At 38.3% G+C, this 16,980-nt stretch overlaps 2 protein-coding genes across 5 annotated transcripts in view; one reads left to right on the top strand and one right to left on the bottom strand.

Annotated features, from left to right (window-relative positions):
- Positions 1–761: 761 nt before the first annotated feature.
- LOC113533843 (dynein regulatory complex subunit 2) lies at positions 762–4,857 on the bottom strand. Of its 3 annotated transcripts, none has more exons than XM_026926234.3 (9): positions 4,738–4,857; positions 3,768–3,890; positions 3,485–3,640; positions 3,221–3,390; positions 2,608–2,746; positions 2,239–2,412; positions 1,880–2,098; positions 1,602–1,754; positions 762–1,392 (listed from the first exon to the last, which is right to left on the bottom strand). In XM_026926234.3, the coding sequence occupies exons 2-9, from the start codon at positions 3,807–3,809 to the stop codon at positions 1,096–1,098; spliced, it is 1,350 nt and encodes a 449-aa protein (XP_026782035.3). In that variant the 5' UTR covers positions 3,810–3,890; positions 4,738–4,857; the 3' UTR covers positions 762–1,095. The 3 variants fall into 3 exon arrangements, with proteins under 3 accessions (XP_026782035.3, XP_034154268.2, XP_026782025.3); XM_034298377.2 differs by having other exon boundaries at positions 3,768–3,895; positions 4,738–4,849; XM_026926224.3 differs by having other exon boundaries at positions 3,768–3,912; positions 4,738–4,849.
- Positions 4,858–8,259: 3,402 nt separating this feature from the next.
- Positions 8,260–16,980, top strand: part of plxnb1b (plexin b1b) — a 79,387-nt gene continuing 70,666 nt past the window's right edge. For both annotated transcript variants that reach the window (XM_026912846.3, XM_026912864.3), the window contains exon 1: positions 8,260–8,639. The gene's annotated coding sequence lies outside the window, so the exon portion shown is untranslated. The remainder of the gene's footprint in view (positions 8,640–16,980) is intronic.

The following is a 16,980-nucleotide window of genomic DNA, read 5'->3' on the forward strand; positions in this document are numbered from 1 at the left end:
AAACAAACCACCACCCCAGACCGAAAGGAAGCATGGTTTGCTATAGAGATAGCTACCAAACTCCCAAATCTGGAGTATAGAGTTAATTTTGTGCCAAAAGTTTCAAATAAAACAATAAAATCCACAAGCAAAATATTATCAAAATGTAAAAATGTTTTGCAAATGCAAGTAATGAGAATCGAATCAATTTTTTTTTCAAAATATTACTTCTGATTCACTCTCTGATTTTGCTTAAATGTTTTCTAAGTTTCTGGAGAAAGTGAAAGAAAGTTTCTCTAAGTGGAACTGCCGCTGGCAAAAATAATATGGGTAGCTACTGAATTGTTTGTAGATGCGTTCACACATATTTCTTTGAGATATATATATATATATATATATATATATATATATATGAGAAGTATGAAAATCTCCATGATTTTCATCTAGCTCTGTCATCTGTGGCAAATTACTGTGGCAGCAGGTGCGTGGTCAAGCATCAACTACAAATGGAGAGGGAGCAGGTTTAACAAGCCCTGACCTCAACCCCACTGAACACTTTTGGGATGAACTGGAACACCAACTGCATCCCAGGCCTCCTCACCCAACATCAGTGCCTGATCTCCTTAATGTTCTTGTGGCTGAATGGGCAAAGTTATTCATGGTTATTTGCCAGTTTATATCAGTACCAAGTTCTCCAAAACGCCTTACAAATTTAAAATAACGGCACACTACGCAAAATGTAACACATTTTTTTTGGAATAGCAGATCTTAACCTCCCATTAATAGCAGTTAGCTAAGTAACAAACGTTATGTTAAACCACAATCAAAACCCTACAAAAATTATAATCACTACAAAAGAGAAAATGGCAAATGGCTTTACTTTACATGTTCTGTGCTAGTTGGGAGTCAGGAGGCAAACTGTCGATGTCTTAGTGTTAATGTCAGAAGCTTCCCCACAGACATGCACAGAAGAGTTAGTTAGAGCAGTTATAGCTGCATCTCGGTACTGTAGAACACCAGAGTGCATGATTACTGTATAAAGTTAAAAGCAGAACATCTCAAGTGACTCTTTGGAATAATATTGGTTTTATATTTGCTTTTATTTTGATATCGTCTCTACAGTGTATGCTGCACCACATGAGACGCCTCTATGACTGTCCTGCTTGTGTGTGTTTGGCTTTCTGAAGCAGGAGAGGCTTGGAGTGATGGGCAGGACAACATGAGCAGTGAGTTCCTCTGCTGTAGGATCTCGTCGTTAACAGAGATTCCATCCAGGTACTGCTTGAGAAGAATCCTCAGCTGCTGGTTCTCCCATCCGAGGACCTTCTTCTCCCGTTCTAAACACAAACGTTCCAGTAGAACCTTGTTGTAACGCTGCCAGAACTTTTCTAGATCTGTATAGTCCATCATTGTCTAACAGCAGAGGAGAGGTGAAGGCACAAATAAAAAAAAGGTAAGAGCTGGAATAAAGAGCTTATTTTAGAAGTGTTAAGTATTAACGTTCCATTGTTTTAATTGATAAGTTTGTTGTGTTTTGGACATCAGTGAGTGTGTGATGGAGTGTGCTGTGTGAGGTATAACACTATAATAACTGAGGTGATTTGTGAAAGTCTGCATTTCACCTGTACTGGCTCTTCAGACATTGCCTCCATAGCATGTGCTTTCTCCTGACTCAGTTCCTCAGCAGTTAAAGATGATGTGTAAAAGGGAAGCACCTTCTCCTGCTCAGTTTCAAGCTTGCGACACACATCAGCCAGACGTAACAACGTCTCTCCCTGAAGAAGAGAAACAAGGGGGATGAACATTTAGAAAATCAGCCAAATATCCAGCTTGTTATATTTTACTGCTTTATTTTATGAAGCTGACCAGTGGTGTGGGAGTGTGTAATAAATGTGTATACCTCTCCTATAATATCCTGTAGTTTCTTAATTGTGTTATCGCTGTATATAGTGTGATTAGCTAGCTGTGTTCTTTCAGCTGCCTGTGCAGAGCAGAGCTTAGCTCTGAGCTGTTGGACTTCCTGTGTAATTTCCTCACATTCTGCCCGAAGGCCACACGCAGATGCCTCATTGTCCCTCTGATTGGTGCTCAGATGAGAACGCAGAGCTTTAATGGTGCCCTGCATGCACACAAAAGACATAAGCAGCAGTTACACAAACCAATTATGTAGCCTAATCTTCATAAAGACTCATTTAAATGCATTAGATTCATTGCATTACAAAGATATGTTTTGCTCACGTGTATTTTTCATTCTCTGACCTGCAATTTCTGCATGTGCCTCCTCTTCAAGTTTCTTTTCTGGATGGCGCATTGCAAATTTAGAGCTGTTTTCTTTCGATCATCAGTGGCGTTTGTGTACTTCTGCAGTTCTCGTAGGTACCACTGCCGCAACTCCTCCAATGTGCTTTCCATTACATGCTTCGTGCCAATATACTACACAAATGCAAATCAAAGAAACTCTGAATCACCACAATTCATTCTACAGAAGTTTTACTGAAGTACTTTAGCTTTTTACTTTTAGAACTATTGAGTTGTATCCTGTCTTTCATACAGTATATCACATTTTGTAGTGTCAGCTATTTTCTAGTCTGGTTTTGCTATAAATGAAGACAATGAGAAATATAGTACCCGGTTTTTGATGTCATCATGTGCAAGCTGATAGTCCTGTCTGGCCTCACTGTCTAATTCAGCATAGCGCTGCTCCAAGGCAAAGTTTTCTGCCTTGAGGTAGTCACTCTCCTTCTGATGCAGATTCAAAAGTTGTTTCCTGAAAAAAACAAAACACACTCAAAGCACTCGACTTTGTTGGAAGGATGAAAAATCTATCCACATGCTTGTGTTGTAGTCAAGTCACGTGATCTCAAATCAAAGTCAAGTCTCAGGTCAGCCGGATTTATTTAATCAGAGGGACTTTGGATGTCTCTGTGAAATGTAGTAGCATACTTTGGGTACAGTTTAATGTTAATGAAGAAATAACGACTTTCACACAGCCTGTTATGCACATTCAAACACGCAAAATTCAGTTCAAGTCAAAATCCACTCATATACTCAGAGTCCCCTTTAAATCTAATCTGAGTAATAAGTATTCACGGATGAGTGAATCCAAGTTACAAGTAATGAAATTTGTGTCTTAGGTTTGTACTTATGTTCAGTAGTTCAGTGTGACATCACTTTATATATACAACTTACACATAAGACCAAGTGAAAAGCGTGTGTGTGAATGGAAAACGTGTCTGTATACCTCTCTGTGTTGTACTCAGTACTGAGTTCCTTAAGACTGGTGCTCCAGTGTGACTCTAGTGCTGCCAGTCGGCTTTTCTGTACCTCCAGCAGATGATCCACACACTGGAGATGAGCCCTGTGAGCCAGTTCTGACTGCTGCTCCGCTTCGCTCAGATCACACACCAATAACTGCAACATTTACACACACATTACATTATGGTGCTTGGATCGACATGCTTCAAACACATATGCCACTTCATCTACAACATCTGGATCTCCCCACCTTAATAACATTGTCCTTGAAGTCCACAACTCTTTTTAAAGTTTGGCTGAGTATTGCGAAATCTTCACGCAGCTCTGATGCTCGAGTCTGGCGCAGGTTCGAACGCCACTGCTGGTTCAACTTGTGCAGGTTAAATTTGCTCTTCATAATGTGGGTCTAAACAGTGGTTTAATGATTAGTGCTGTGATTTAAACAAATGACCATAATGTAAATAAATACTAAAATACCTCAGTTTTCAGGTGAGGACATACCAACATACTTTCACACACACACACACACACACCTTAAGGAGCTGTGTCAGCATCTCTCCTTTTGTTTGGGCCATTTCTTCTTCAGACTGAGCCTTCTGCCTTCTGCTTTCCACCTCCTCTCTTATTGCCTCCTTCCTAACTGCTCTATTTCAAACCTGTCCTGAAAAAAACCAAAAACTATACCCAAAAACAAATACCTTATTACACTGTTTATATTCACACTATTGCCTTCCAGGTGATTTATTACAGATAAGATAAAAAAAAAAAAAAAAATGCAAATGGCTACAGCACATAATATTTAATCTGCGCTTTAGGTGCTTCCACTAAACTAACAACTGTTTGACTCTCTATAGAATTTGCCATGAGCTCAATAATGCGAGTTTTGTTCAGAACATATACTTGCATATACTGTATAATACTCAATTTTCAGAAGAAATATAGGGTTATATATAAATCCATGAATAAAGAAGTAATTCCTAACATTACTACTAAATTAAATTTGGCAGATGTTATTCTATTTTCACCTGGGTGCAAATCAGTCTTTCTTTTATCACCCAAACAGAATTGTGTACTATTTATAGTGAATTTGGCCACTGGCTTGAATTACACAACATACTGTTTATTAGCTAACTTGCTAGCAAAATGTTTGAATTACAGAACAGTTAGCTTGCTTATCATGTTGGCTACTGGGTTACACAGAATAATAGCCTAGTCTTAGCTGCTAGTACTTTGTAACTTAATTTCCATGATAAAAAGTTACTACTAGACATTAGCTAGCATGTTAGTGAAATGGCTGAGCTGCTAATGTAAAAGATGCTGGTGGAGATAGTGTTAGAAAAGCTACACTTAGCTACTTAGCAACATCAGTGCAGTGCTGTGGTAAGGTAGCGGTCCAGATTAGCTAACGATGCTAAATAAGGACACATATGAACACCCAAATGCTATTTTTACTTTGGTGTGAATAAACACTCATTAAATTTCAACCTGCCTGCAAAGTCTCACCTAATCTCCCTGATCATTGATTACAGTTACATTTCTTGTTTATGTTGATTGTTTGTTTTTATATTAACTGTTTCTAGGCAACCCATGGTGAAGCTGAATAGGTTCTGCTGGGTCCTAATTCCAGACAAGTTTGGTTTAGGGTTATTTAATTGATATAGATGTGGCTGTAGCCATCATAAAACCCTCACTGTAAAATCTTCTGTAGAGTGTAGCTTAGAAAGTGTGGCACAGGTTGTAGACTTCCAGTTCTTTTTAGTTAGGCTCATAGTTCCAGTGTTAGTGGAAGCTGTCCAGTTTATACATTATAAATTCATACAGCTAAAATGGCTGATTAAGTGTATACTGTATACTGCTACAGGTGGATAGTATAAATGAAATGCTTATAGTGATATTGTTATCTGACTTATGAACAAATTGTTGTTTTATACTGAAATACTTTGTGAACCAGGCAGATTTTGCCAACTGGTGCTGGTTTTTACCTTAAAATTTATATGACTGTACTTGTTCTGCTTCATATTCTTTATGAATTACAACTGGATGTCAAATTCGTAAGCAGTAAATGGGCAACTCAGTGAACTTGCTTTAAACATTTGGCTATTTAAAAAACAGGTCAGATATATAAAAGCATTCAAAAATAGAGGTACATTTTTAAAAATTCACACAGAAATGAAAGGACTACAAACCTTTGCCCTCAGCTGTATATACAGATACAAATATTCTATATGAAAAATTCAAACATGGGATCTATCTGGATTTTGTTCATGCCAAACCAAATGACTGAAATGAGCAACAGGAACAGGAAATTAATCAAGATATAGACCCATGTTCATTCGTTCATTAATCTTCACCAACTTTATTCTGAGAACACTGGGCACAAAGCAGGAGGACGATGAGAGGAAACAGGAGAACCAGGAGGAACATGCACACAAACTCCACACAGACAGTAACCTGAACTCGGGTTCAAACTGGGATCGAACCGAGAGCAGGTCCTCTCGTGAATTGCTCATGTATTCAAACCCTATGTATACTGTATATCTCGTGTAAGGAATTGACACTGGGGCATCAGTGATTAAACAGCTTTTCAGTGAAATATGGGGCACACACTAAAAAAGTAACAATCTATAACTAAACGTTTACACCAACAGTATTTACAAGTGCATTTACTGTCATGTTTAATGTACTGTTACACTAAAGTCTGTCCAGCTAATATCAGGTCAGTTACATGATTTACACAGAGTACAGAGCTGATCATGATGTTGATAGAATTTATCTCTGAGATTTTGCTTTTTGCCGTAGTATCAAGGTAAAGCAAGGTTTCCTATTTATTCCAGACCTCTATCTGCCGCCACTTATTTTCTGTAATAGCAAACACTCCAAGTTGGACTTTTCTGAGACAGGGAATCTACAGTCAGTAGTGCTCCTAAAAGGTACATTAAGCCATAGCCGCTTAAAAATATTACATGTGTTTTCCATTTTCATGTAAAACAAATTAGTAGCAACTCTGCACAGTGCTTAACAATGTACTTTGTGGTACTTTATGGTTATATCAACTACAATATATACAGTATATGCCTTTGTTGTTAACTCTGCACAAACTGTTTGACTGTATCAGAAAGATTTGAAAGGGATTAATGTTGGCTGTTATCAATGCCACCTTCATTCATATGGGAGGGTAGAAATGGCAGATTCACACCCTGAGATTTACACTCACTGTCCACTTTATTAGGAACACCTGTGCACCTGCACATTCATGCGGTTTTCTGATCAGCCAATCATGTGGCAGCAGTGCAATGCAAAAAAGCATGCAGATGTCAAGAGCTTCAAGTAATGTTCATGCTCAGTTAATGTTCACATAAGAATGGGGAAAAAATATGATCTTAGTGGCTTTAACCGTGGCATAGTTGTTGGCACCAGATGGGCTGGTTTGAGTATTTCTATAATTGCTGATCTTCTGGGATTTTCACACACAACAGTCTTTAGAGTTTACACAGAATTTGCAGGTGTACAGGTGTTCCTAATAAAGTGGACGCTGAGTGTATACCAGCTTGTAAGTGTACACTTTGCCACAAGAGGGTGTATAAGACCTGATTTTCATGTTTCACAGACCTGGATCCAACCCGCATGGTAAATTTGAATATGTTCCTGCTTTTACACACCCCTTTAACCTCAGCAGGTTGTGTTATACAGCTGATTAGTTGAATCACATATGATGGAAGCCAAGAAAGCACTAAAATGTGCAATGAAGGGGTTCTCAAGGACCAGAGTTTGGAAACACTACCCTAGAAGTATTTATATAGAGCAGTAATTATATGTACACATTTCTTTATTTCTTTTTGTAGAATTCAGTGATCTTTGCATTTTCCCTGTAAGCTTCCCACCAGGTTATGGATGCTGCAATTTGCATTTCTGCGCTTCATTTGTTTGACCCACATCTTTGTTTCTGGACACCTGGATTTAAATATGATTTGTCATGTAATCCTGATTTCTATCTGCCTGCAGTATAACCTGATGGGGCGAATGTAATAAAATGAAAACAGAAGACTGTATTGTGCCCTCACAGAACATAAATTCTACGTCATTTCTCTCTCTTATTCATGTTATATATAGTATAACTTGATTATCCTTAATTTAATGTCATATTAATGACAACAAAATATTTTTTGTTTGTTCCCTAACGTTATTGCCTCCCCTCTGTATGCTGTCAAAGGCTATATGAAAAGGTGTGTATATGTATGGGGGTGGGGGTGGTTTTTGTGTGTGTGTGTGTAGCTAACCCTAGCTATATGAATGAAGTAGTGTTTGGTGGTGCCTCATGAATGCTGTTTTGCAGGCCCGACAGACAGGCCACCTCATTCAGACAACTACAACCCACCCCCAACCCACTTTATATGAAACCCAGCCCCTATGACTCTCAGCGTAAACTGAAGACGAAGTAAAAATAAGCTGAAGAAACCATATTAATTCTATCACCTCTGTCCATCTTGTTATATAAGAGCTTAATCTTTGTGCTGACTCTCCTTGTCTTTTTTTGACTATTGCCTCTAATTATTGTGTGTGTGTGTGTGTGTGTGTGTGTGTGTGCGCCCTTTTGATCACTGCAGGAACTGAGATCTGGGTGGGGTGAATTAAATCCTTAATATGAGAACACTGAATGATCAATGTTGCCTTCTAAACAGTAAGCCTATGTACATGAGATAGAGAGTGCCAGGGTGAGGAGGGAGAAATTAAATTTATTTTAAGTAAGAGAGCTTATCATTCATTTTTATTTATACAATTTATTCTGCTGTTATTCTGGGTGTTTGTTATTTCATTGCTTTTGTATGTAGTCTTAGACATGACTTTTCATAGGCTCGTGTCCTAAGCGGTGATCTGTTACCCCTTTAAGAAAAGCATTGAGTTTGCATTGAGGCGTTCAGGTGGGGCCCACTGGTGTACTGCTCGTCAATGCGGATGAAGGCATTGGCCCTTTAAGAGTTTCCCAGCAGCGGGGGCAGCCCCTGTGAGGTGATTCTGTCCTATGAAACTCGGTGTGTGTGTGTGTGTGTGCGGTTTCACCGGCTCCATGTGAGAACCGTGTTTATGCAAAGAAAAGGCAACGTCCTTTCCTCGCTTGCTTGTGAGAAACTCTTTTCCAGGCTCGGGTTTTAAGCCTGAAGAGTTGAGCGAGTGAGTAGGATTATTTATTTTTCTACACAGAGCAAGCTGAACTCGGCTCTTCCCCGGAGGAATCTGGGGTGAACCCTGGGGACGTGTGTGTGCGCGGATTTCGAGGCTCTGCATGACTCCCAGCCTGGATCAGCTGAACGGCTTCCACTAACCAACTCCTCACACAAGTGGACCTGAGCGCCTTAGTCAGAGGTGGAGCAGGAGCTGAGGTGGGACTTGTCTCCTGAACACTCAAGGTGAGTGAGTCTGTGTGTGAGACATATCTAAAGCTGTAATGTCTTCAGTAGTTTAATGTTTGTTTACAAAGCGGTGTCGGTTGAAGGGCACTAGTTGATGTACGGTACCTTTTTAAAGCTCTGTTAGCGAGCATTTAGCATTTGTCAGTCAAATTGCTACTCTTATGGACGACTGCCAAGCTAGGACTCCTGAACAACAAGTGTTTTTTCTTTTCTTTTCTTTTCTTTTCTTTTCTATTCATTTCGCCTTCAGATGTAAACTAACTTTTATTTGATAAAGGAAGCGTAGCATATCCCCCTAACCCCCCCTCCCCGAAAAAAAAAAAAAAAAAAAAAAAAAAAAAAAGACCGTAATAGATATTTTGGCCCTTGTGGCGAAGAAAAGTGTTTAAAGCAGGTTTACATGAATAAAGTGGTATGAATAAAGGGACCATGGCGGAATTAAAGTAAACCGTGTGTCTGTTCTTGGTCTGTCAGTACGACAAACTGACATGTTTTATGGCCTAAGTGGCAAATGGAAACACAGTGGGACTTGTACTACTTTATGGGCTGTTTGTATGGGAGCGGAGTCCTGTTCAGCTCCGTTATGAGCTCGAGCCATATCCGGTGCAGGACTCTCTAATGAACCAGGTGTGCTGACGTGTAGTGGGCGTGGCCGGAGCCATATACTGGCAAAGGGTTTCTGCTTTATTATTATTATTACTACTACTTGAACTACACCCTTTGTGCGAAGGCATTAGGGGTGATATGGTTTTACATTTTGAGGTTTGGTAACCTTGTGTAAAAATATCACGATTTCATGGTATCATGGCATTATGATATGGTTCCAAGGTTCTTTATTTGTCACATACATATTACATACATGTGATGTAATGTAGTGAAATGTTTTTGAACAGAATCAACAATGAACTAGATATACATAATAAAAAACAGAATGTAATAAATCTAGTAGACTATATAATAACAATTTAGCAGCCTATAGAGGAATGTGATGTATTTAGAATATGAATTTTATGGTTAATGGTATTAATCGACCATTAAAACACACAAGCTTGTGGTAAATATTAAACGAAAAGTTTATTATGCATTCTTTGTACAAAAGAGTGGGTAGACAGAAGTGCATTTTAATCTGTATTTTTAGAAAATATGTATTTTTCTGTAGTTTAAACCTGTGTTTTAAATCTGTATTCTGTATTTTCTGTATTTTAGAAAAGACATAGGTGGGATAGCCATCCATTCATACTAACTGTCAAACTGTTTCACCCTTTCAGGCATTATACAGAAAAAACCTTCAGACATAGTGATATCCACATCAATATTTATTTATACATTGTAGTGCTTTTGGCTTTTGTGGAACAGGATACTTCTTTTTGCTGGCATGTCATAATACAAAACACAATTAAAAAAACTGACTTTACTTGTCCAACTACTGCAAAATATGCAGTAAATGTTCTTATGAATTTTATTTTGTAAATTACCAGCCAATAACAGGTATGACACATATTGAAAACTGAAGAAAAAACTGAACTGCAGTATGCGGCTTGGGACGTAACCTGTTTTGCATAGCAACACTCGTATTGCCATCATTTACACAAGTCAGTATGGAAGCACTTGACCCTGCACTATCTTTGTCCTGATAAGGATTCGTGTATTTGGACAGCAAGGTATTATATAGATACTGTTGGGAGAGGGGAAAGGAATTAGCATTATCACCAAGCGCTCCAGCGCTGCGTGATGCACAGCGTGATGCACAGCATGATGTGTGTCTATAGTGGGGGATGGGGATGGTGTATTTTTTTTTTTTTTTTTACTGTGAAATAAGGCCTTTGGGGAGATCCACAAATGAGGCGTGTAGATGAAAAGGAGGTTTGATTAATAATGACTGGAGAAAAAGTTCAGTTACGATGCCACTTTCTTTAACTTAATATTCTATCTGAGGGTATCTGCATTTTTGATATATTACTAATTTCTAATCCTGTAACCATCTGGTCCAGGGCCAGTACTCTCCCATCTGTAATGGAATGAAATGAGAGCTCAGTGGCACACAAAGCCTTCAGCCAAATGTCTGATCAGTGCCTATCAGGACTGCCGGCTTGTTCCTGGACAAAACTGGGTCACTGTTTCATTCAGCGATTCCCATAACGAATGTGAAATATGCATGTTCCATATTTCATTTTCCAGATGAATTGTTGAATAAATGGCCTACTGGATTTTAGCATGTTCCTGTTCCATGCTCACTGGAGTTAATGAAATTCACAAACATCTGGATTAAAGAAATAGCCTCTGATATGAAGTGCTGCATTCAAAATAATAATAGCCAATGTATTAGAACTACTAATACTATTACTAATCAACTAACTAGTACTAATCAACTACTATTTCGTATTTCTTTTTTGCAGTAGTAAATGCAGTTGGACCACAACAATGACTATAAGCAGCAAAAGCAGCTATTCATTCTTATAGATATTGTATATGTGACATACTATCCATGTACACAGAGAACAGCTCCAATCTTTGGTCATTTTATTAGGTATACCTACCATTAAGGTTACTTTGTAGATGTAGTTACTGACTGTAGCCCATCTTTTAGGCACGGTTTGTCACCCCATCCCCTTACTCCATCCATCAACGAAGAAAGTGATAATGATTATAAATACACAATATTTTCACCTAATAATTAGGCAACTCAGTGTTTCATTATGTAATATGAAAGCAGGGGCATACATATCTTGATCCTGCAAGTAGATGTAGTTCATAAGTGCTAAACATTTGTCTTGTGAACTTTTACTCAGCACCATGTTAATAAATTGAAAATTTTTTAAAGAGCTATGTACTGTTCAGTAGTAGAGAATGAGGTTAGGGACATATTCACAAATATCCACACAGTATGTGTGATTGTTCCAGAGTTTATGTCTGCGTTTGACTTCACTGACTGACAGAGAGGTTTTTGTTTTTGCTTGGCAAGTCAGGGGATTTAGGATGTTGACTATTTGGGGTAGTGTTTTAAATAGTGTATCCAGTCAGTGGTGCCTGTGTCCATTACAAACTACACTCTTAGGGGTGTGAATCCTGCTGAGGGAATACTTCTGTGTAGAACCCTATGACAATTTTCCTTATCAGAGAGGGTTCCTAATAGAACCACTTTTGAAAACTAAGCCTTTAACTATCCCTATGAATAACCCAATTTTTTAAAGAGTGTAGTATGTGTTTTGAGTTTAGTATGATTATTTTTTGGTTATGTTCTTATACTCTTACTTTTTGTGTATGCTCCATATTATAAATGGAGCCTGCATGTGTGTATGTTTAGCCTCATAATCATGTTCAGCCTGAGGTTTGTCCACTCCTGCCTCCTGGACAATGTCCGAATGTGAGAGTGGGAAAGCGAACTTGACTTGTTAAATGACCTTTAACCCCCAGTATAAATGGCACCATTATACATTTACCGTTTGACCTCTCTAGGCTCGACCTGTTCTGACCTCTGAACTGAATGTAAGCTTGTTAGACTTCTGTAATGAAAAAGCAGAAGAAATAGGGGGACCTTTTCACTTTTCAGCTATGCCCAAGACGGAACAAACACTGAAGGAGCTAAGAATAGCCTGTGTGTGTCTGTTCACCGCAGCTATTAGGTATAGCTAATTATGGATCTCGCTGTAGTTCCAGTAAAACCATTCAGTATTTTGCTTTAGAGAAAACCTCCTTCCAAAACATGCTTCAGTGAAGTGCCAGTTCTGCTAGTTCTCAGCTTTAATACAAATCTTTAGTTGTTCTTTTAGGTCACTAGGGCAGAAATATTTAAGCAAAACAAAAACTATTGTTTTGTCTTTAAGTCAGTATGCAATTAATTCTTCAGTGGAACTGTTCATGGTATAAATTTTCAATGTTGCCATAAATATGCATGAGTGTCTAACTGCTAACATGTGTTATCAGATTGAACACCATTTTTCAGTGTCGGTAAACTGAAGGCCGCTTGTTGAGGACTGAATGAGGCTCTCCTTGTTCTCAATGTAGAAGGCAGTGTGATTTGAATCCAAATATTTTATCATTAAGGAGGTGCCGTGGGGAGAGAAAGGACTGCTTTTAGGTCCAGGGCTCGGGGGAAGCCTTCAGGAAAAGGCCTGTTGTTTTTTAGATCAATATTTTTTTTGCATATTGTAATCATTTGCATGTAAGTGGTAATCATTATCGTGCGTTCTAACTGGATCATAGATGAAAGAAACCTTCTAAGTCTAATAAACAGTTTAAACAAATAATAAATAAACAATAATAAATACTGTAGAGGCGACATGTTACATACAAGCAGCTATGGTGCTACTATGGTACAAAAATGTACTTTCAGCCACAGTTATTGTGTTTGAGTAGTAATATGTCTGTGGTGAAGCATTTCAACCAATGGATAACACAACGTTAAATGATTTTGAGCAAAACTAATTCTGACCATTCTCAAGAATTTAGTTGGGACAGTTGGGGTTGCACTGAGTATGTTGACACGCTAATCTCTGTTAACTGAAGGTGATAATCACAACCTAAACATTGCTCAAAATAAAACTGTTCAATCTGTTCAGTTTTATTGTCTATGAGCAAATCTGACATGTATCTTATAGTAACCGAGATCAGTTTATACACATTCATACAGGGTCTAAAATCTACTTGGGTGGGCTCATGAGGACAAAGGTGTGCGTGGGGTATCATGTCCTAACATATATTTTAACAGATATTTGTGTGATGTATATTGGCAGTATACAGATAAAATTGCACAGTTATAGTCTGGATACTTGTGTCCGCTCAACTGCAACATGGCCTGCTCCCTACCACACTCAGCTCTCTCTCCCCTTCTCTATTTTTCACACTCTGACATTGTTTGCACTTCATTAACATCGGGTGATCAGCTCACAAGCGGAAAGCACCAAGTACAGGTGTGAACGGGGTCTTGTGATCCAGTTATTCAAGCCTCATTTGGAGGTGGTCTGGGACACATACAACCACATTTCATTTGTGGTGTGAATGGCAACGCGACCTGATGTGTCCCCGACAACATCAGAATGATGCCTACTCGCCGGTGTTGCCAGGTTCACGGTTTTCACATGGAATCATGCTACTTTTAAACTATCTGGCCCCCATATCCAGCTGATGATACATGTACTGGTTAACTAAATACAGGCACACTGTTACCAGGCAAGAGAACGTTTCATTGTCCTTGTCCAGTCTAATGTTTTGGTTGCCTGGAAACTTAGAGGATAATTTAATTTAATACAAAAAAAAGACAAGCTAATTATCTCGTTAAATCAGTTAATGCTGACTAATGAAAATAAGTGACTACTCAATTTCCAGGGGAGGGGAAGATTCTGTGTAGGTATAGGTTTAATCCTCTCCTCATAATCTCGTTGCTAATTTATAAAGAGCTTGTCTGTCATCCATACAAGTTAATTTACTCAAATAGTAAAAATACTTCCTACTGATGACCAGAATGCATACTTGGCTGATGTGTGTAGTGCAGCAGGAGGCAGGTAGTGCGTCACTCCATCATGAAACATATGAAGAACCTGGAATATGTTACGTTTAAACATACATATCAAGAATCAACTTCGCTTTGCAAAAGTCGACAGACCAGATTAAAGAGGCTAGTAACTGTTTTCTCAAAAGCCTCCTATTTATCTATTCATTACTTTTCCAACTATGGCAGCTATGAATAAAAAAAAAAAACTAGTAGCCCAGACATGCAGTCTGCTTGTCCCAGGTGCCTGGGCCAGTTATTTGTCTGCTCCTTTTATATATTTTATATTTGACAATATTTAAGTTTATATTCCTGTGTACTTTGTCTGTGTTTGTGAAGGACTGATTACGAAAAAAAAAAAAAGGAACTGTAACAGTGCTTTCCCTAAATTTATGTATGTTATTCGACTAAATTGATGAATATACTTCATGTTTATTTTTTTTGTTTTTACTTCCCTCTATTTTTGCTCACTTGAGACTACACCTGTTAGTGTAGACAAGCTGACTACTAATGCAGCACTTTGTCAGCTTCTTTATAATAAAAAGTTAGCAGCTAGCAACCAAACTCACAGGGTAATTAACATCCCAGCACTAATAGGAAAGGAGAATGTTTTACTGGCTCCGTCACACTGCATCACGGTGGTGCATGCAGTAAGGTCAGGTCATAGGGAGAAATGAGTCTGTTACGAAGCATGGTGGTTTTAAACATTTTAAATGAGGCTGCTTAGTTATATAACTATTAAACCCATTGTTTTTTTTTTTGTTTTTTTTTAACCAAAGATTTGAAGAGCAAATGCACACAGGTTTTAAATGCAAGGATATTAAGTTACCTTGTTTCCAGCTCCAGTTTGGACAAGTTATCATAACTATACATCATGAAACAGGAATGTGAAATAGTGATCATTTTAAGAGATTGTGCACACACATTATTAGATGCTTCACAGATAGACTTTGTATAGTCTCCCTACAACGCTTCACTAATTTCAGAAATGGTTGAATCGTATCCCGTAAATCCATGGGCTCTTGTTGCCATATACTAGGGAAGAATGAAAGGTCCTGCCATTTTGGGATGGTTACCAGGGTAATCTGGCAAGCAGTAAAAACCCTGCAAACTGCAAAAAGCATTTTAACTCCAGTGATGTGCTCTTTTAAACTCTGGAAGTTGTCAGAGTGAGAGAAAAGAAAGATAAGGAAAGTCGTAGAGAGAAATGAGTCTGCTGGGGAAAAAGGCAGGAGAATTTAAGTGACATTTTCAGAGTGACCTTACCATAGCAACTCAGGTTCTGCTCCTGGCTGGTGCATGAGGTTTCAGACATGTTTGAAATCTGGAAGATTCTTAATGCTGTGGACTGCTGCTCAACTTGTCACCATGGAACTAAATTTCTAAACTCTAAGCCTGCTTGATACATTCTGAAATTTTTGTTATTTTTATGCTCCAGTCTCACTTTTTCTATTTTCAATATGATACTGATCTTGGGTTCAGCTATTACCTGATTCTGAGCCAATACTGACATTCTCTTCTACAAGCTTTCATAGGCAATTATGCGAAACACTAGAGGCCATATATTAGTAGTTTGTCTATATCAGGTAGTTAAATCTGTTGAAAAAACTTGCACAACGATGCCTATGTCTACAAAGGCACATAATTTAACATGGAAAAGGAAGGGGAAAATATATTTGTCTGTCCTATCAACTTTTTTGTTACAGTCAGTAAAGACAGAGTCAATGTCATAGAAGTACTGATGATACAGGCGAAATCTCAGAAAAGAGAATGCTGATGTAATTTATCACAATATCAATTTTTGTGTTGTCATATCTTCCATACCTAATGCCAAGTCAATCAAAGCATCTTGCTCACAGCATAATGCTTCAGTAAATACTATACAATCCAGTTTTATACTGAGTAGCTGTGTGCTCAGGTATTTGAATACCTGGTTTTTGTGGGAAATATGACAAAAATTTGTTTTGCTCACATGGCATTAAAAAAAATGTTTGACATTTTTATTAAAGAAAAAAAAACACTGAGAATGAATATAAAAAATCTATTTTTTAAATTATTATTATTATTATTATTATTATTATTATATTTTTTTTTTTACATTTTTACAGTCTTACATCTTCACATTAGGTCCTTCAAGTCAGATTGTGATTATTTAAAAAAACAAATAAATAAATTAAAAAATTCATAAAGGCTTGAGTGGAGCAACAGAAAAGTGCTCGCCTTATCATTCAGAGATCTCAAGTTTGAATCCCGACGAGGCCACAGCCATCTGTAGCCGGGAGTCCAAGAGAGCGAAACTGGCCATGCTCTCAGGGTGGGAGAGGTGGCGTACTCTCTCTCCTATCAATCACAGTGACACACTATGCATCTGTGACCTCATGTATTCAGGAGGGGGCGGATAGCGCTTTCCTCTGAGGGGGTTACCCTACCCTCTGACGCAGCATTAGCAGCAGGTCGAAAAGATGAGGCTGGTTGGCTTCATGTGTCTCAGAGGAAGCACACCATTGCTTTCACCCCTCCTGGTTGGTAGTTGTCGTATGATAGGAGAGACCTAACTGGCAGGTGGGAATTAGCAAAGACTAAATCGGGGGGGAAACAAATGAATAAAAAGTTATCATGATATCTCAAAAAAGTGTATTGATCACCGTATTGATATTATCATCATCATCTCATCCAGCCCGATACCTAGTTAACCGTTTGAGGGGCCAGTGTTCAAATGCTGAAATCACTGTTTGGGTATACGTCCACAGGAAATCAGTACAACATATGGTTTTGTAAAAGAAAAGCTACATGTGGCATTATTTTGAGAGCAACACTGCTTCAGGAGTGCTAGATTGCTAGATTGCTAGA

Source organism: Pangasianodon hypophthalmus, chromosome 2 (genome assembly GCF_027358585.1).
Source record: "Pangasianodon hypophthalmus isolate fPanHyp1 chromosome 2, fPanHyp1.pri, whole genome shotgun sequence".
Taxonomy (NCBI): domain Eukaryota; kingdom Metazoa; phylum Chordata; class Actinopteri; order Siluriformes; family Pangasiidae; genus Pangasianodon; species Pangasianodon hypophthalmus.

Bases quoted from the DNA above. Each gene is read 5' to 3' on its own strand.
- LOC113533843 (XM_026926234.3), bottom strand. From the start codon at position 3,809: ATGGCCCAAACAAAAGGAGAGATGCTGACACAGCTCCTTAAG. The intron at 2,413-2,607 runs GTACTATATTTC...GCATTTGTGTAG, and splicing joins ATGATGACATCAAAAACCGG to TATATTGGCACGAAGCATGT. The intron at 2,099-2,238 runs GTCAGAGAATGA...GTGTGCATGCAG, and splicing joins GGCACATGCAGAAATTGCAG to GGCACCATTAAAGCTCTGCG.